General features: G+C 40.0%; 6 protein-coding genes across 12 annotated transcripts; 2 read left to right on the top strand and 4 right to left on the bottom strand.

The window, feature by feature from the left end:
- Window positions 1–1,306: 1,306 nt before the first annotated feature.
- LOC107263877 lies at window positions 1,307–6,845 on the bottom strand. Of its 5 annotated transcripts, none has more exons than XM_025081220.1 (5): window positions 6,780–6,845; window positions 5,806–6,503; window positions 4,026–4,304; window positions 3,117–3,194; window positions 1,307–2,971 (listed from the first exon to the last, which is right to left on the bottom strand). In XM_025081220.1, the coding sequence occupies exons 3-5, from the start codon at window positions 4,164–4,166 to the stop codon at window positions 1,928–1,930; spliced, it is 1,263 nt and encodes a 420-aa protein (XP_024936988.1). In that variant the 5' UTR covers window positions 4,167–4,304; window positions 5,806–6,503; window positions 6,780–6,845; the 3' UTR covers window positions 1,307–1,927. The 5 variants fall into 5 exon arrangements, with proteins under 5 accessions (XP_024936988.1, XP_015587015.1, XP_015587014.1 ...); XM_015731529.2 differs by having other exon boundaries at window positions 5,849–6,503; XM_015731528.2 differs by lacking the exons at window positions 5,806–6,503; window positions 6,780–6,845 and adding an exon at window positions 5,105–5,796.
- A 662-nt stretch (window positions 6,846–7,507) lies between these two features.
- Window positions 7,508–12,554, top strand: LOC107264210 (trimethylguanosine synthase). 3 transcript variants are annotated; one of them, XM_015732226.2, is made up of 9 exons: window positions 7,513–7,819; window positions 8,129–8,264; window positions 8,353–8,786; window positions 8,865–10,160; window positions 10,233–10,479; window positions 10,548–11,115; window positions 11,212–11,343; window positions 11,424–11,722; window positions 11,806–12,554. In XM_015732226.2, the coding sequence occupies exons 1-9, from the start codon at window positions 7,707–7,709 to the stop codon at window positions 11,914–11,916; spliced, it is 3,336 nt and encodes a 1,111-aa protein (XP_015587712.1). In that variant the 5' UTR covers window positions 7,513–7,706; the 3' UTR covers window positions 11,917–12,554. The 3 variants fall into 3 exon arrangements, with proteins under 3 accessions (XP_015587711.1, XP_015587712.1, XP_015587713.1); XM_015732227.2 differs by lacking the exon at window positions 7,513–7,819 and adding an exon at window positions 7,831–8,022; XM_015732225.2 differs by having other exon boundaries at window positions 7,508–7,819; window positions 8,353–10,160.
- Window positions 12,555–12,663: 109 nt separating this feature from the next.
- On the bottom strand, window positions 12,664–16,870 carry LOC107264211 (zinc finger protein 845). Its single transcript, XM_015732228.2, has 9 exons — window positions 16,735–16,870; window positions 16,096–16,259; window positions 15,293–16,016; window positions 15,086–15,202; window positions 14,794–15,002; window positions 14,554–14,729; window positions 14,019–14,471; window positions 13,741–13,947; window positions 12,664–13,664 (listed from the first exon to the last, which is right to left on the bottom strand). The coding sequence occupies exons 3-9, from the start codon at window positions 15,941–15,943 to the stop codon at window positions 13,300–13,302; spliced, it is 2,178 nt and encodes a 725-aa protein (XP_015587714.1). The 5' UTR covers window positions 15,944–16,016; window positions 16,096–16,259; window positions 16,735–16,870; the 3' UTR covers window positions 12,664–13,299.
- Window positions 16,871–16,943: 73 nt separating this feature from the next.
- LOC107264212 (leukocyte receptor cluster member 1) lies at window positions 16,944–18,391 on the bottom strand. Its single transcript, XM_015732229.2, has 3 exons — window positions 18,079–18,391; window positions 17,892–17,991; window positions 16,944–17,830 (listed from the first exon to the last, which is right to left on the bottom strand). Exons 1-3 carry the CDS (start codon window positions 18,099–18,101, stop codon window positions 17,045–17,047), a joined length of 909 nt encoding a protein of 302 aa, XP_015587715.1. The 5' UTR covers window positions 18,102–18,391; the 3' UTR covers window positions 16,944–17,044.
- A 135-nt stretch (window positions 18,392–18,526) lies between these two features.
- On the top strand, window positions 18,527–19,246 carry LOC107264213 (small nuclear ribonucleoprotein F). Its single transcript, XM_015732230.2, has 2 exons — window positions 18,527–18,686; window positions 18,870–19,246. Exon 2 carries the CDS (start codon window positions 18,890–18,892, stop codon window positions 19,154–19,156), a length of 267 nt encoding a protein of 88 aa, XP_015587716.1. The 5' UTR covers window positions 18,527–18,686; window positions 18,870–18,889; the 3' UTR covers window positions 19,157–19,246.
- Window positions 19,247–19,292: 46 nt separating this feature from the next.
- LOC112493852 (chromosome transmission fidelity protein 8 homolog) lies at window positions 19,293–19,715 on the bottom strand. Its single transcript, XM_025081643.1, has 3 exons — window positions 19,696–19,715; window positions 19,568–19,620; window positions 19,293–19,483 (listed from the first exon to the last, which is right to left on the bottom strand). The coding sequence occupies exons 1-3, from the start codon at window positions 19,713–19,715 to the stop codon at window positions 19,293–19,295; spliced, it is 264 nt and encodes an 87-aa protein (XP_024937411.1).
- Window positions 19,716–19,820: the final 105 nt, after the last annotated feature.

The following is a 19,820-nucleotide window of genomic DNA, read 5'->3' as shown; positions in this document are numbered from 1 at the left end:
GTTAAAGTGGGCCGAAGTGACGTGTCGAATGAAGAGAAGGAAGAGCGAGAAGGAAGCATGGGTCCGGCAAAGACGTCCAAGAGGACGGGGCACGTCCATAGTCCTGTGGATAAATTAATACGAAGATTGAATAAAAAAGGAGAGAAGGAAGACGAGGAAAAGAAATTGTTATTCCGTATAGAAGGACAAGGAAGGAAAAGCTTGGGGATCGGGTATGAGGATCGTTAGAGGAATCCTTTTACCTAACCCCCCCTCTGGCCCTGCTCCCCTACGTTCCTCCGTGGCCGCTCAGACTGACTCTTTGAAATAAGCAATTAGTCTGGTAGGAGAGTGCATTAACGGTGAAAAATACAGGTAAATGTCAGGGCGTTCGTAATTCAATTATCTTCGCTTTCTGCCGGGTGACTCTTCGCATCTGCATCACGGCAGTTGGCTCTTGAAATTATGGCGGCGAGAAGAAAAAAAGTCAATAGGTAAATCCATCTCGTTAACGTTGGCTCAGTCCTAATATTTAAATCGCGTTAAGCCAAGGTAAATTTCGTAAAAGGCATATCGCGGGACTCGCGAGATAAATCCATTTTGCTACTCGGCCGAATGATCCTTACCGGAGATGTAACGTTGGTATCGAGCAATGATTCTACCTTCTCTCTTGGACTCCCTCCCGGTCCAGTCTCTGGTCTCTCTTTAGGTACTAGGTGTACGTATATACACCTATTAGAAACCAAACGCGGAATAGACGTGATCACTTGTACTACTGGGTCTCTATGCACACTCCAGCTGTACCAGGATGGGATGCTGGGTCATGCCTATATACACCTGGCTGCAAGAACCTAGACGCGGCGCGTAAGATCGCTCGTCTCTTTTCTTATGAAAAAAATCTTCAAGTCGAAAGTAATCGAATACCGTCTCAGCTTCGAGTCGCGGGCATGTAAACGAATCAGAGATGTTCTCGGGTCGTGAAGGAACTTAACTTGCATCCCGAACGAGAAATTGTCCCGTCACTTTACCAATTGCTTGAGAAACACATATAATTCAGCCGTCCCATTGGGATACCGTGAGGAATTTATTTTATTTTTTTTTTTTTTTTTTTTTTTTTTTTTTTTTTTTTTTTTTTTTTTTTTTTTTTTTTTTTTTTTACTTTTCAATTCCAATTCCTCCTCTTCGTTCATCACGTGCTTTTGTCATAGCTATTTTTCCTTTCTCCGACTTCCTCGATATGTGGGACTGGTATCGGTCAAATCTTACACCGATCTTGGGAAGGGTTTTAATGAGTGATCTTTTGCATGCTGCTGGATCGAGCAGATCGTTAGGTACAGAATATTCTTTATTATTCGTATCGTCTAACAGTTGGTATTTACGCGCTTCGTATTTTTACTTTGCTGTCTGTCGCTCTTTGTACTGGCCTCGCGATTAATCTTAAGTTATCGTCTGTAACCTCTATCGTTAATCCCGATAACTCGGGACTTGGATAACTCGTCTATTCAAAGAGATGCGTCAAGTAGTTTGAGCTTTAAACATAAATAATGCTTTTTATAATGTCAAAAATAACACTGGCCTTCGACTTTCAACGTTCAACCGTGCTCCCTTGATATAATCGAACGATCGAAGGGATCCGCTCACTTGATTTGCCATTTTTAAGCAAAAATATTCTACCGTATTTACAATTCAATTATGATAATTCCCATTATTATTATCACGACTCGATTAATTCTTCGGACACTTGCGGTTACAACGTGCAAAGATTTGTATTCGCACAAAACTATCAGTCACTATCACTCGACTGGGTATACTGGCACTTTTAAGTATTGTCATTAGTTTATTACTATGATTTATATAATCATTCAGGCACTTCACTTGATTTTAGGTTTTTTTTTCTTTTTTTTTTTTCCTTTTCCGTTAGTCGCACTGTTTCTCGGAGCCTCTTTGGTCATGTTTTTCTCGTCAGGTCGAGAGGAGGACCAGCTTCCGATTCCTGGTTATCATTGTCACCCGCAACCGAGGATCGATCATCATCCGTATCGGTCGATTCGACCTCCTCCTTTTTCTCGTCGCTCGTCTTCTTCGTGCTCAGGTCCATTGGTTCTTCTTGTTCCGGTCCCAGAGACCTCAGGAACGCTAGGCTCCTGTCGTAAGACGCGTCTACCGATCTGCCAAGACGATCTTGCCGATTTTGCAGCTTCTCTGGATTCGCCTCCTCCGATAGCTTCGGCGACGGTGTCGACCTTGGTGTGACACTGTCACTCGATGAACTCGACAGGCTGGTCACTTGACCTGGGTCGGCAACCTGGTTCGCGTAGGGCACAACGAATCTCTGTGGAAACGGAAAGAAGGGCGAGTTCAGGAGCTGCATGTGAGTCAGGGCCGGATGGAAGAACGAGGGGCCCCGCCATATTGGAAATCTGGCAGCTTCCGGCCTTATCAGATCGTGGGTCCTGGCTATATCCTGTCCTCTAGGTAGATCCTGGACACCCGGAAGCTCCTGACTTCGCGTCGCGTCTTCTCTCTTGGACAACCTCTCGTGAAAGACGCTGCCGTCGTTCCGGTGGGACGGATGATGATGGTGAAGACGGTGCTGCTGATGTTGCTGTTGGTGCTGGTGTGGCTGATGGGGGTTATGAAGATGGTGATGATGACGATGATGACTATGGTGACGGTGAACGTCGTTATCATTGTCATTATCGTCATTATTATTGGCAGCATCCAAAGAGCTGAAGACCTTCTCGTACGGTGACTTTGGGTCCTTCAGGCGCGTTTGGGCTTGATGGGTTTGTTCCTGAAGGAGGCAGTGGATCTTGAACCAATTCGAACGTCGACCATATCGGGATCCTGATTTGGACATTCCCACCATCAGACATTTCCTCAGTCGACATGCCTTGCAGGCTGTTCTGTTTTTCTTATTTATCACGCAGACTCCGCCATTTTTGCATTCGGAGATGCTGCCCAGATTATTGTATGTTCTTCCGAAGAAGGACTGTGAACAAAAAAAAAGCAAGGACTGATCATATGAAAGTACTCTACCAAATTGTTTAATATTTGAAAAAACTTGTTTACTCTGGAATAAATTTGAAAAAATCGTCTTTCTTTTCAAAATTTTCATAAAACCAAAATCAACTAACCTTGCAACCTTCGCACGTGAAGGCTCCAAAATGGAAACCCGCGGCTGGTTCTCCGCATACTCTGCAAAGCTGATTCATCTGCAAAATCAGATTTTACAAAATTTAACTACCGATTAGCACGTACGTCGATGTAAATTTTAGCAATCGTCCCAATTGTTGCTCAGAGATATCAAGGAGTTTGCCTAATGGCAATTATACCAATCGTTAAAGGTAAATCGGGCCACGGGGGTTCCCCGGGATCGCAAGAGGCACCGAACTGCGTGTCGTAAGGAGAAATAGGCTCGAGGGACTTCCCCGAAGACACCAAAGAGAAGAGGGACTTACACGGCAAGAGGATTCTTCTTGCTTCACCTACCGCACTTACGAGACGGGAGATTCGGTCGCGAGGCCATATTCCTATTAAAGTCTAGTTAGCCGGTCGTTACCGATGCTTCAAGCACATTGGCGTTGCTCGGGCGACCGAGAAGTAAGAAAAACAGCCATCCCGTAAATAGAATCAAATAGTTAGATATTCGCCAAGCAGCGTTCATAAACGAGACTAAATTTTCCCACTTAAATTTTCAAAAGATTCCAAACAGCAACTGTGGCGGCATTAATAAAGTTAAAAAAATGAGGAACGTGTACCTACAGTCGTAGTCTATACTGTACGGTAAGGAAGGAAGGCAAAGCGTAGGTAAAGGATGGTGGAAAAAAAAAGGTTAAACGTCCAACAGATGACGCGCCTGTGTCACCTCGGTTCTAATCCCTGCAGAAGCCTGAGGCCGCGGCCGCTCCAATCCAACGGAACTAAATATTCCCGGTCGTTGCACGCGGAGGAGACGCTTCCAGGTCGTTTACCAGGTCGTCCTCGTCGTAGTCCTTCCCGGTCGACGTAGTTCTTTTCCTCGGTAGACCTGGAGATTTACTCACCACGTCGCTGTTTCCCGGCGCCGTGGTCGTCGTCGACGTCCCCGTCGCCGTCGGCGTCCACCAGCCGGTCGTCGTTCCAAGCGGCGGTCCGGATGTTCCGCTGCCAGCCAATCCCGCCGCCGTATTTCCCCGATCGTCCATTCGATCTTCTCTATTCTCTCATCATCGAGAGAATCTTTCCTCTTCTTAATGTCGCCTCGAAATAATTACTCTTCATTGTTGGTATCAACAATGGTCCTCCTCCCCTTCCCTCTCCACCTTTCCCCTTAAGCCTCTGACCTGTCAGTGAAAACACGTCTTTTACTACGTCCATTAATTTAAAGCGAAAATATTTTCTTTTATTTTCCCCCATAATAATTTTAACTCCATCCCGCAAGTATTAAACTGCTAAATGATTATCCGAGTCCTAGTATATTTCTATGGGAACTGAGAGGTAATGACGAATGTAAAGTCAACCCTGTATTTACGACAGTGCAGTGCCATTACGAAGTTAACATTAGTTTCCACCAAGGCGCATAAACACGAGGGCTAATTGCAACGTCGTGCCGCGTATTAATTTCGAGCGATCGTCCAGGATCGTGCGCGAAGAGTCCCTCATTTCCGATTAACAAAATTTAATCTCAATTAATTATCCGACAGCAGGTACCGCCCCTCATCGGTACCTTTTAATACCTTACGTGCCAACGTAACCTCTACCTACGTCCCTGTATACATTATCGACGTAGAATTTTCCAAAAAAATTTCTCTTTTTTTTTTCATTTTCATCATATCACTCAGTACGACCCAACTGTCGTTCCACCTCGCATAAACCGACCCAGCACCTATCGATGGTCAATGATCATCATACGTCATCGCGTGTATTTACAGCTGATGATATTTTCGAATGGTTCGATTCGACTTGGCGACGAAACCAGCCGGTAAGTGACAACCAAGCACGTCGGAGTCTCAATTATTAAAACGATCGCTGCCATTTAACGAACCGGTTACCGACTACGTGTCACTCGAAAATCATCGGCAACTGACAGCTAAAATCGTTACGAGTGTCGCAATGACAAATTAATCGTCCCCGATCTACGAACCTTGTGCAATCTGCGTCACAATCGTCCCCGTCGTCCCAGGACGTACTCGTCAAATTCCGCGAGCATTAAGCACTCGAGAATCTAGTGACTGACAACGACTACAAAAGAGATCTTACGACAACCCCTCATACACATGGCACATAAATCGCAACACTCGACAATTCCGCACAGTGCACAAACCTCTCGAGGAAATCATATCCATACGAATCGTAACGATACTTTGCACAATTTTTCGAAAAAAAAAAAAAAAAAATCAAGTATCGCGAAAAATCACCAACGACACTATATTATTAAAAAAAAATTATTAAAAAAAAATGTATGCACAAACTTGCACTTAAAAACGTCAAACGCCCGTACGATAATAACAATAATAAAATCGATTAAATTTCACAATACAAAGATATCGGTATCTTATACCGATCAAGGGGACGCGCACGGCACGAACATAGCGAAAAATCCAAAAGAGGTATAGACCCTCTAGGAGTGGATCTAGGTAGATCGGTATCTATGAGGATCACTCCCGTAGGTCGATACCGATCAGGACAAGGGCCGGGGGGTCCGGGACGGGAGAATATCCGCGCGTGTCCTAGTCCTCCGGGTGCGTAAAAAGGGGCCGATACGAAAGAGAGTACGTGGTATCGAAGACCGGGCGGCGGGGCGTGCGCTCGTGTAGCACGTGGCCGCAAGACTGAATCCCCTACCTTCGGGTCCGTCAGTCCGTTTGTCCGTTCCTCCTTATCTTACCAACTCGCTGGAGAAAGACTACCGCGGTGGCGGTGGCGGCGTCCTTCTTCCTTCTCTTCGTATAGCATCGGCATCGGCATCGGTACCAGCGCCAGCATCACCAGCATCACCAGCATCACCAGCATCACCAGCACCACACCGCGCGCCACGGCCCACGGCAACAGTACAACCTGCTCTCTGCTCTCTGCTCTCTGCTCTCTGCTCCTCTACACTCGCCTATACCCTCCTCTGATCTTTGCCATATTCGTATATACTTATATATGTATATATATATATATATATATTTCTCTAGAACACTCTATACCTTAGCACAAATCGTATGTGCGATTATGCTGGTATTCGAGTTGATTCGAATATGCTTCTTCTTGGAGACAGGGTCTCTGCTGATCTGATCTTTCCCATGTATGACTGACAGAAATTACTTGGGGCAGACTATCCTCCGAGCACTCGCAGGTGTTGCTGGTGATTCAAAGTAATCAAGGGACTGGATTTATATTTGCCACGTTATTGAAGATGCTTGCTGCTAGTCAATGTGTGCTGACGATCGAGTCACGACTGTTCCTCGTAACCAGAAGGTAACCGGTGGAAACGGTTAAAGCTTCCGATGCATCGATGCCTGGAACGGCGTGATTTGTGATACGGGAAGCTCATTCACCTGGGGATAAATAGTGTTCTTATATATATGTAGTGGAGAAGTTCGTTTACTTTTTACTGGGAGATTTCAATGCGCGAGACACGCACGAGTCATCCGCTCTGGCTTGGCTATCTTTATAACCCGGAGACATCTGTGTTTGACGCGCATGCGCTGTCATACTGGATTCTAACTTTCAGCATTTTTTAGTACACGCTTTTTGAGACTCGGTTTCAGGTACTTTTTAGACCATTTTTACTATCGGCTATGAATACCTACCTATCTTTAACCTTTGCCTACCTTTAAAATTTGCGTCGAGGCCGAGGTGCGTGTTCAGTGTAATTTATCGCAAGGGTCGCCGATGCGAAGTGATATCATCGGGCAAAGAATAAATCCCGCGAGAGCCCTGTAACAAAGTGGGAGGCGCCCGATCATCGGCCAATGGAAAGAGCCGCCACCCACGAAGTAATAAAAATTAATTTATCACTGGATCGCCGCCTACGCCATTGCTCGATCGCTCCACGATTCTTCAACATCCCGCGAGATAGCGTTATCTGTCGGGACTTGAAAACACCCACAAGTAGTAATCAACTTGAGGAAGAATCAAACGTTTTTCTTGTAACTCGTGCGATATAATATATGCCAGCTGGTCGCAGTCGTGAAATGACTATTGAAAATCTTTGTAAAATTATTTATTATGCAATTTTCAATATTTATTTTTATTAGTATTGTTTCGACCAGTCAGTAGCACCCATTCGTTCTATACACAGCGAATATAAGACAATGTATTTAAAGCTGGGATAGTATATCAGAATTTAATTTTAAAAGTTTATTGTGCTGCCATCTGCACAGGAGATGAGCAATCGTTGACTGTCTTGCGTAGGGGAAGTACCGTGCTTCCTAGGTATTTCATACTGTACCAATACCGATGGCAGATGTCACTGTGTTCTCTCATAGATGGGGTTTAATGGTTTGACTCATTTGATATAGAAGTTTCAAGGGGTTTCATGGACGCCACATGGAAACGCGACGAGTTCGCGCATGGGATGTACGGAAATTTCGATATACATCGATTATGAATCTGTCCTACAATGCTGACTTCACGGTCGTCTCTCTACGAATAAATGGCGGACTGTTTTTGCTTAAGAAAATCATGAAAGTTTGAGTGCGAGACATGTGGGTGTTGTGACGTTCAGTAGTCCAGTAGATAAACCGAATACTCTCGGCATGTGTGAACACTTTTGGGAACCTCTCGCAGAAGTGTACATCGCGGAGCAGGCCGGGGATAATCTTGACCCCGATAGTTACTTTTATTGTCTCTGCAGCAGAGTATTTCTTCGGTAAATAAAAATCTTCAGAGAAAAGTGTCATCGACGAAATCTTTAATTATTCTGAGACTGCATGCTGAAATTTCTGGATATCTGTTACACTTTAAAAGTAGCCAAGGGAAAAAAACTTATGCTTATTGATCAGTGGTGTGACAGATGACCTAACCTTGACACTCACTTCGATCACCAGGTCGACTTCTTCTGGAATAATGATTGTTCGCACCGAATCAATAAGCTATTATAATCGCTTCTTCTCCACACGCTAATTACACATCTAAAATAACTATTAACTTTATATCATCCCTCTTTCTGATTTTATAGAAATCCAGAAGTTTACACGATTTCTGCACCGGAGGATGCAAGCGAAGATGAGGATGCCGAAGGGGATCGCGTGGGTGAGATGTTGGATCTTCCCAAAAGGGCCTCTGTAGAGAATCAATCTGCAGAAAAGCACGATGTAAGAAAAATATCGTAAAACGTTATGGGTTTGTTATGCAAACGTTTAGAAGGTCTGATGACTGTGTTTATTTTTGTTATGTATTCAGGAAGAACCGGTAAGCTGTTACTGCAGTGCCTCACACACTGACAACAACTACTCAACGGACGAGCACGACTCTGTCCGCGACTCGGCTCATCGTCCATCTGCTGCACAATCTCTCACTCAAAAATTAGGTCTTCATCAATCTGATTCCGGGGCAGATCTGTCCGAATATCACGACCAGCACGAAGCCAGGAGCATTCAGAGTCTCTTGGCCTCCTATGGTAAAACTTTTGGTACTGCTGATGTCGAGGTCGAGAATGGTTTCGAGAACGGGGAGTTATTCAGGGAATATCGTGAATGCCGCGATCACGATCAAACTTTGGACATTCACGATGTAACAGATTCGACTGTGGATCCAGGACACCGTCAATCCGAACATCCGTCCTTCGACTTAGGGATGAACGACTCGTCAACTGACGTCATTAAATCTTATGAACAGTATGATCATAGTCTTTTAATTTCTAATCAAAATACACTCGAAGTTTCTATATATATTCAAAATTTATATCTGATTAGTTACGGCGGCTATCACAACCAAAAGAGCACAGTGGACTCTGCGTGGGAGAAATTCTGGTCGAAAAATGGCGAACAACTTATTTGGGCCTCGTGGATTGAGAAATATGCAGATTATATTAATCCAGGATACATTGAAGAAAACGATGGAATCTATTCTTATGATCAAAAAGAGCACGTGGAACCTAAAGATAAAAGCGTTGATCGTTTTCCCGAACAAAATACATGCTTTCCCAATCAGGCGCACAAAAACTGTGAACTCGGTCGCTCTAACTTCGAGGGAATATTTGGAAAGAACGGGATGACTAGTTGCGAACTACGAGGAGCTGATACGTCAGCAGGGATGAATTTTTCTTTTGAGAATACCAATAGGTCTAACGTGGATGACAAGGATGCCGAAGATAATAGAAAGAAATTGACTAATCATGAACTATCTCCGGAAATAGGCGAAGGATGGAATCCACTGAGTCCTTTCAGTGCAGAGGAAAGTTATAATCAGCAATCTAATACTGAAGATGAACGATTGATAACAATCTCTAGATGCGATTCCACCAGCGACTCCATTGCCAAGACCAATGCTACATCAGATTCAATGACTAACGTTACTAAAATGACTCTGACCAGCTCTAGTTTTGATTCGAACTCGATTCAATCTTCCAGTCTTATAAGTTCCGCAACCAGTTCCATCGAAAGTAACGTTACTGGTAGCAGCTCCGATCAAGAAAATGAATATAATCCCGAAGATAACGATAGGTACTGGCAACATCTGTGGAAAGAAAACTTCTCCGAACAGTATCGCAAACATTACGACTTATTTGTGGAAAGATACAGCAAACAATTGGCATCCAATGCGAATTATTACAACAGCCGTAAAACGTACAAAGAGAATGAAGAAGCTGATGGCCACAATAACAAAGTGGAGGATATTACGGAGACCGTAAATGAATCTACCTTGCCGCACAAATTGTCCACGCCACCCGGAAGTAAGGGTGGCTCCAGAAAATCCTCAGTATCCTCAAAAAGAGAAAATTCGAAGAAAAAGAAAATGATCATGGAATCGGTGGGCGTACTAATGCAAAATTTGAACATGAGATCAGAAGAAACGCCTGTACAGGGTGAAGATACCACGAGGGAAGAGGATCAAAGTGAAAAACCAGAAGTTAACAGCGAGATCGGAATTAACTCATTGTCGCTTAATAGAGATAATTCCGAAAATAGTCTTAAACAAAATGGAAAGGATTCATCCGGCGGTGACGGCGACAAACCTCATGAAGATAAACCAACGACCCTTAAGAGAAGGTAAATGAAGGTTCTACTGCGGTTCAGGTATCGAAGTGGTGTTAGATGGTTCTCTTTTTTTTTAATTTTCAGTCATGAAGCCGACTGTGATGAGAACGGAGAAGGACTGGAAACTGTGAAGAAGGCCTTCTCTTTGATGGGCTACACCTTCAATGAAAATCAGAAGCAGATGAAGATGCAGGGAGAAGTCGTGTATAGAAAACGAAATATTAGATTACAAAACAGGCAGCTCAAGATGAAACTCACCCGACCAAAACCTACCAACAAGCACATATACTTTGACGATAACGGAGTGGAAATTACTAGCACAATAGACAAGGTTAATATAATTTAATTAATTTTTTATGCCTCTTCGTTTTCTTCTTGTACATCATTATTATTGTGCAGGTGAAGCACTACTTATCCTATTGTCCCATAACACTTTCAACGGAAGAGGAGCTTCAACCCAACGAAAAAGGTTCCTACACAAAAGCACAGTTCTCATCAAGTTCCGACGAAGAGTGCGATCCCAAATTGACAAATAAATTACACGCTAAGAGACTCATCTTTAGTAAACCAAGCACAAGTTCTCTTGAATCTAAACCAGACAAAGATAAGGAAACGGACAAAGTCAGTGATACCTTGAAGACTCAGGAGGATCTCGATGACGTATTTGAGGATAATGAAGTATTAAAAAGTGTTAAGTCGGTATCGTCTTCATTTTTTGTTGAAAAAGAGAGTATGGAAAACGCAGATATGGAGATTGACTGTGAATTCGGTAATGGCGAATTGCTCACTGTTAAGATGTCCGATGAAGATAACTCAAAACGCACTCAAAAGAAAAAAAGACGGAAGCAAACAAAAAGAAACGTCAGTCTTCCCATTGAAGTGGCCAATGATAAAACGCTAATGAAGTATTGGTTGAAACGATATCGTCTCTTCAGCAAGTTCGATCAAGGAATAAAATTAGATCGTGGTTAGTAACAAATGGAACTGGGTGACATTTCAGAAATAGCTCCAATTTCTGTGAGAATGGGTCAAAAATTTTAACTTTTTTTTCTTCTTTTTATAGAGAGTTGGTTTTCCGTGACACCTGAAAAAATTGCCGAGCATATCGCAGAAAGGTGCAAATGCGACACAATCGTTGATGCATTTTGCGGTGCTGGTGGCAATGCTATACAATTTGCATTTACCTGCGAGAGAGGTATGTTTTGTTCTACGAGATGCTGGATTAATAAGATGATGACTTTATTGAGACATCTAAGAGATATATTCTATTTGCAGTATACGCAATTGACATAGATCCCACGAAAATTGAACTGGCCAAACACAATGCAAAAGTTTACGGAGTGGAAGACAGGATAGAATTTATCGTAGGCGATTTCTTCCAACTAGCGCCAAAGCTCATAGCGGATGTAGTGTTCCTCAGCCCACCATGGGGTGGTCCTGCATACGCCAGGGTAGAAACATTTGATCTCAACAGCATCATGCCACCGGCCGGTGGGACACATCTTTACGAAGTAGCAAAACAAATAACGGATCACGTGGCCTACTTTTTACCTAGAAACGTGGACACCATGCAGGTGAGATCAACATTTTTCCAAATTAAAAATTTACGTGATAGATGATATTTGAAAATATAACGATTGTCACTTTTGGGAAATAGCTTGCGATGCTGGCCGGTGCCGGAAATGGCGTTGAAGTGGAACAAAATTTTCTCGATCGTAAGTTAATAGCATTGACGGCTTACTACGGGGAACTACCCAAGGACTGTTAGTTGTGATATGAGCTGTACTGTTAAAAAAAAATAACTATCACGAATCGAACTTCTTCATAAAGAAGGAGAACGAGTAAGAGAGGCCTCTTTCTCCTGTTTCGCGAACTCTTTACTGTAAATATCATGCCGTGTCTGTTTGTACGAGTCAGTCATCAAAGTAGCTTTGGGACAGAGTAGAGTTGATGAGTATGCACTGAATATCCTGAGAAATCTAATGGGACGATTAAAGATTTAAACCAGCCTATGCAAATCGATACGGCGAAGGTAGTTCGCGACTTCATCATTAACAATTCATCAAGTATTCATGGACGTTCGTGAAATATTCAATTTGAATCTTCCATAGCGTTAACGATCGAGTACTCCTTTAACTTTAAGTCTAACAGTGAGAGTAACAGAATGAAAGAGAAAGTAAAAAGAGGAAGTTGCCAGAACAATATTCATCGACACAATTCTTTGTTTTCGATGGCAATGTAAGATATTGATTTTAATTCCGTAAATAGAGACTAGATAACTTCGCCGAGACATTGTGTATTTTACATTTTACAATGACTTCCAGATTATTATTTTACAGTTTTTGTGTACACTTCTGCTAATTTAGTATCGACAATTAATAAATATACCCGGAACATTAAAATCCACTTCTGTGACTTCTTTTTATTCGTTATTCTCCTGCACATCCGTGCATTATGTTTTGTCAACGAAGTATGGCTATTGGGACAGAAGAGGTAAGTATCAAAATTATGAGTCTTAAAAATGTATTAGCATTAAATTAATAATGCGTATTTATATTATCTGAAATATCACACGATTCTTGCCACCTATCAAAATTCGCTGTTGACTACAGCAGGACAATACAAAAGACTACGTATCCTAAGCGTTAAAAAAAATTACATACTAGTTTCTTACACAAATAGGGGAAAAAATGCTACGGCTCTACACACATACCTGCTCAGTATATGGCTGAACAGACGAGTACGAATTCTCTTCATTTATTTCACTTTGTTCTCTTTCTACTTCATTATTTTTAGTTTTAAAATATAATAAGATCCTTTCTGATAACCGCGCACGTTCAATAGAATTACAACAAACAAATATTCTAAATTCACAGCATTCTTTTTCGCGTTACGCACAGCCACTTTTCAATACCTTTCACCAAAAACAACAAATACCGAATAACTTTCGTATATCAACAGTGTTGGAGCCACATATCAAAAGAAAATTAAACGAGATACTCAATTCGCGTCAATGTAGTAAACAAAAATCATGAATTCTGCATCAAAAGTAATCCAGGCGTAATCTCTAAACACCTTGACTAGTGTGTATGTTTCCATTCATCATTATAATCATTTTTATATGTATATCTAAGGTATTTACTAAGAATTTTCAATTGTTGACATTCATATTAAATCCTGTTGGATCTTCAGTTTCGGCTGGTATGGTGATACCACCGGTATCAATGTTTTCTTCTTCCTCTCGTGGAATCTTTAGAAAACAATGCATCGTCTCCTCATCCTCCTGCTCGATCAACGCATTATTCTTCGGATTTTCATTGCTCGTTGGTAAGGATCCCTCTAGATCCTTGGACGGTATCTGAATTGTAATTGTCTGCGAAGTACCGTCGGCCGAAGTCGAGGAAGACATTAGATTCGCTTCTATTGTTTTTCCAACCTTGGAAAACGCACCTAAGCAACTGTAGATCAACTGAGCAGCTGCTATATTTCCAGGGAAGACCTCGACGTTCTCGTCATCTGTCGAATCACACATCACAATGAAGCTTATAGAAAATTTATTATATAAACAGATCTATGGATTTTTCAAAATTACCTTTCTTCTGTGTGGGCACTTTGATTAGACCTTTTTCATGATCGCTAACATGCTGCATATAACTTTCTTTTTTAACCGTCTTGAATTGACACAAATCACACGTGAACGATCCTGAGAGCAACGGATGCTTTGATCGCAAATGATTCTTATAACTGTTACTCTGTATAGCCGAATAAGGACAGTGTGGACATTTGTATGGTCTCACGCCTAATAAAAATTTACAAGCTTTTAGGTATGAAATATTAAAGAAAATCTCACATGATATTCAGAGATATTACCTGTGTGTCTCATAATGTGTCGACGAAGTGAATTATGATCTCCTGTTTTAAATTCGCAAAGCCCGCAGTTGAAAGGTTTGTCACCAGTGTGTTGTCGCAGGTGCATCTGCAACATAGCCTTACGGGCGCTCGAGTGTCCACACACGTTGCAAACATATGGACGCAACTTCGAATGTACTGCCTGTATGTGATTCTTGAGGCACTTGGAATCTGCGTAAGTCTTTCCGCAAATTTCACAAGTCTTCGAGGTATACCAACGTTGTGTCTCGCTAGTTTTACGATCCATATGCATAACGCGATGATTTCGCAATTGACTTGACTGTTTGAAACATTTTCCACATTCTGGACATTCGTATTCGCGATTGTCACTGTGCACTCGCAAGTGTGTCAGCATCTTCACCATGGTGGCACTTTTGTAGGTGTTGCAGACCTTGCAGGATAGAAGATCAATATCTGTAATATAAGATCACGTTATATGTTTTATATGGGAATATTGATCTTTATTAATCATCATGAATTTCAGTGTTGAACCGACCGATTTGATGTTTCTTCCATAAGTGAAGACTACACGGTCTCCACTTAGCGAAGTTTATGCCTTGACAGAGATTGCACTTGTATAAGTTTGCATTTTGCGATTTCGCATGGCACACAGTGTGCTGCTGCATCTTCTCTTTTGTGCTAAACTTGTACGGACATCCCCGGAAGCTGCATCTGGAAGTAATAAAATAGCATTAATAAAGATGATACCTATTGTATCTCTCAATTAATAACGTACTTTATATTTCGATCTTTTACTTCTACGGCTTTTTTATCAATTACGTAGCCATTATGTGATTCTTTCTGTACTTTTGGTTGTGGTTGTTTCGATTCATCGCTATCGGCGAGATCATTTGAAGATGATACAAATGATTCTGACTGTTCGACACGATGCGCTCGATTTTCTTTAATGTTTTTATCAGTTCCACGATCCGTAAGCTGATGATCCTGTAAAAAAGATTGACATCTATGATACTTTAAAAACTTTCTATTATTGTATTAATCCATTTCACTTATATTGGACTATGTACATTTATCATATGTTGTCGACAATCTTCAATTGTTGGGAAACAATTGGAGCATTCTCCACACATATAAACCAGCTTAACATCATTTCCAGATTTGAGCTCTTCTTCCTCCTTCTTTTTCTGAAAGAAATAAATATCATTAATATATATAAATTTTTTAACATCATATATAATCATATTGTTTATCTTCTAATCTTTAAGTTGCTTTACCTGTGATTCTGTTAGTGGATTAACGTGTACACTTTCAAGATGTTCCAATAACTGCGTTCTGTCTTGCGTTGTGTAAGGGCAGATTTTACACTTGAAAGCTGTGACAACCTCGACAAAATCATTCGCATTCAGACTCTCCTTTCCAACAATCAATTTTTCATTTCTGTCTAATACAACTTCGTATTTTTCTTCATGACTGATCTCTGTATTTTCAATTGGAATATTATCCTCAGATATGAATTCTTCTTCATGACTGATCTCTGCATTTTCAATTGGAACATTATCCTCAGATATGTACTCTGTAATGACTGCACATTCTGAATCATCATTATTATGCACATCTCTTGATATTATTATTGAGTCGTCTTGAAAATCATTTCGATCTACAATGTGATTGAGATCGAGTTCTTGAAGTTCACCATTCCTAAGTGCATACACTTGGCCATCTAAATAAACTAGAGGGATCGATTCTTCCTCATGCTCAACTTGTGTTGCTTCCTCGTCATAGTTAACACCAGCTTGATCCTCATCACAGGTTGCTACTTTTACTAAAGTATCCATTGAATCTGATAGAGTCTGTAAGATAATCTGGGTACCATTTATTTCATAGCTCTGATAAGAAGAATTGCTTGTATTTGTTTGTCCATTCATAATTCTACATGAATCCTTTCAATACATGAATCTATTCAAGATCCTTACTTAGGCATATAAAGGATCATAATGCCTGAAAAATATAATTACTGATATCATGTGTAAAAGATTATACAATTACATACCAAGATATTCTTTGAATCTGGACTTACATAATTTTGAGAAAGAATCATAAAAAAGGTAGGCAGCTTTAATGTGTTCTTTAAGAATACATTTTGATGAGATCTTAGATGCATCAAATTCTTTCCTAACAGCTGATGGTTTATATAAAAGTAGCCATTACATAAAACCATTTTAGTAAGATCAGTATTTTAATCTAAAATTATAAGGAATAAATACAAATGTGATTGTCTTTTGATAACAACAAACAATATTTGTATAAACCATCCATTTCATTAAAATATATTTATAACTGGAAATAAAAGCAAAATTGCTATCAAGACCCTTTTTAAGAGCAAGACATTTTTAAGTTAAGTTATTTTTTTACATTAAAATTATTTTGGACGACATATAAGGTTATGTATTCATCTTTATGCAGTGTAGTCTAAATGAATAGTTTCAAATTCCAAAATGAAATCGATTGTATACAAAATTTGTATATCCTGAATGAAATTTCGTATCAACTCAAATAAGAATTGCTCGTGGGCTCCTTAAATTTGAAAATCGTATTTCACGAAACGACTCGCGCGTGCAGGCGTCTGGTTCGAGGTTTTCGAATGAAACTTACAAGTCTCCCATAAAAATTCTATGACAGACATATCATATCTTGGCAAAATTAATTTTCTACTTACCCAAATCGAAGAATTTTTCAAAAATCTTCATGGATATGAAAAACCGACAGTAATGCCAGAATTTGACACAAGTTATATGTGAAATACAGCCATTTTGAATCACGTGATAGTGAAACTATTAATCAACACGAATTTCTTATGCTCCTTATCATGTTTCCACTATTCTTATTATGAAACTGATCTGACTGAAATTAAAAATGAAAAATCACTTCATCTTATATCAATTTTTAATGTAACAATATAATTGAATATACATAATGTTCAGCACGTTAACAAATGGCATATACCCGCATATTCGTAATTTATGCACCTAACGCCTTGGTGATCTTTCTACATTTTGTCTGGCAATTTCTGGGAAGAATTGGGAATGGTATCTTTGTTTGACAACAGGTTTGGGAACTGATTTAGATGCAACGGGTACAGGATCACCACGCATTTTCGCTAGTAACGCTTCAGTTTTTAATTTCTCTGCACGTTCTCTGAGTAATCGTTCTGCTCTGAGTTTTTCAATATCAAATGCTGGTTTGACAGTACTAGATACCAATTCTACTTCTTTTGAGCGACTATGCTTCTTTGACTTCTTGCTATGCTTTTTTTGTTTTAATTTAACATTAGTTTTCTCATCCGAACTATCAGTTTCACGTTTCCGTTTCTTTCTCTCATCACTAATCTTACTCCTTGAACCAGAATCACCTGCAGATGACCCCATAATGCGTAGATATTTTTTGATATCGCCCAAAGGATCATCAAAAGATTTTCGTTTTGTTTCAATTTCCACATGCTTTTCTGTGTCAGTTAATCTTCTAGGTAATTCATCATACCACTTCTTTCTTCCTGTTGCTTCATCGGTATCTTGACCAAGATACGTCAAATATCCAATTTGCTTTTCATACTTTTCTTTCTCCTCCTTCTTCTCCTTTTCATGTTCTTGATTAGGCTTTGAATAATCAACTTTCCCTTGTTCAAGATCAGCAAAGAAATTAACATGCTCTAACTTTTCAGTACTTTCTGAAGATTCTTCTGTTTTGGTTTCTTCACTATCTCCATGTTTGCTCTTTGCACGATCCCTCAACAAATTTATTCGTGCTTCGGTTTCCTACATACCAATAAGAACAATGTAAATATAACACAAAATATTTATATACTAAAATACCTACAGCTTTTCGTATCCTGGCCTTCCTATCGTTTTCTTCTTCTGCTGCTTGTGCTTCATCGCGACGTACGCGGGCGATATTCTCTTTCGTTCGAACGTGCCATCTACCAAGATACAAAATTGTCATAGTATTTCACACTTTTATATAATAAATATACATTATTAGTAATTATTATTATCATATTACGTACCGTTTTTTTGGCAAAATATTCATTTTTATCTAATAAACTGTCACAATTTGACGTGTACTCCAGTCACACATAACCCAACATACACAATAAACAGGGTTTGTTACTAAAGGAATTGAATTTGGACTGAAAAAACTGCATTATCGTCATAGGAAATCTCCAATTCGAAAAGTGTCAGAGAGACTACGTTTAGACGACGGACCTAACCGGTTTAGTTAATACTGATCTAAAAGAATAGACAAATCATAGACATTACTACTTGTAAGGAATATTTAAGATTGGTTAATTCTTTTAGATCAGTGTTAACTAAACCGGTTTAAGCTGTCGTGTAAACGTAGTCCATGCATCTCACGAGCTCACGAATATCATACGTAGTATTACTATATATACTCGACCAATCAAAAGACGTGAGTCTGGTTCCAGGGCTCTCCGTTCAGGTGGCGTGTCGACGCCGAATTAAAATTTGGATCATGAAAATCAACTCATTGGCAATCTCCCTACTCATCTCTGGTCAAAGTTGACAATTCGTCTAAGAAATAGGCAGAAGCAAGCATTGTGCGGCTCCAACGTGAAGAACGTATATTTACGTTTCATATTTTTTGTCTAACGCTGTTAGTATTGCAGATATTTTATTAATATATACAAATATTCATACAGATTCTCCTTCACTTATGTTTTATTTTTTAAATATACAGTTTTATTCTATACTTCATCTCAAATATGTTCGTTATTTTAACCGCCAATCAATAAGGTTATAGTCGAATGACTGTCGATTAAAACAATTTTTGTTGCAGGTATATAAACGGCTATAACTATGGCGGCTACTATGCCAATAAATCCAAAACCATTCCTAAATGGTCTAACAGGCAAGCCTGTAATGGTAAAACTAAAGTGGGGCCAAGAGTACAAAGGCTATCTTGTGTCGGTTGATGGCTACATGAATCTGCAATTAGCGAATACTGAAGAACATGTAAATGGAACTTCAACAGGGAACCTTGGTGAAGTATTAATAAGATGTAACAATGTGATGTACATTCGTGGTGTTGAAGAAGAAGACGAAGAGGGAGAAATGAAGGATTAGCTATCTGTATAAGAATTGTATTAAAGTTTGTACTTTAAGTTACACATGCTCATCTATTCCATATAAAGTAAATCACACTCTTTTTCATAATCGTCTATTTTATTAGGAATCCAACAAAGTATTTATATACATACAATTACTGTGTTATGAAGTGATTAACAATACGTTTTGGTCGAGTCTTGAATACTATCTTCCTCGTAGCAATTGCTCTCACTGTATATTCTGCAGCGTGTTCTCCATTTAGACATCCTTCACTATTAGATTTCTTTTTTAAGACTGCTATGGGTTTACTGATTCGAGTATCTTTCCCGTACAAAATATGGTACCCTATAATAAGGATTAGAATACCATCTTTGGTAAAATGAAAATTCCCAATGTTTTGACTCTTCATATGCTCGTCATTAGATGTACCTCCATCGCCCTTCAATTCGATTAAAACCCAGTCCTCTTTTCCATCAGGATTACTAAAAACGTAAATTAATAAATATAAGCATTACCTAAAGGAAAATAGTCATCGGTTTCGATAGTCTTCGTCTAACCTTTTCACGCACACAAGCATTTTCGACTTTGCCATTTGAATAGGTAAGTTAATCTACAGATATCAACTACATCCTGGTTCACGGGTCGTCAAAAAGACTGATGGACTAATAATAATACCGGGTTT

The sequence above is a fragment of the Cephus cinctus genome, unplaced genomic scaffold (genome assembly GCF_000341935.2).
Source record: "Cephus cinctus unplaced genomic scaffold, Ccin1 Ccin1_scaffold0168, whole genome shotgun sequence".
Taxonomy (NCBI): Eukaryota; Metazoa; Arthropoda; class Insecta; order Hymenoptera; family Cephidae; genus Cephus; species Cephus cinctus.
The sequence above is the reverse complement of the archived record's forward strand: the minus strand, read 5'-3'. Positions and strand labels throughout refer to the sequence as shown.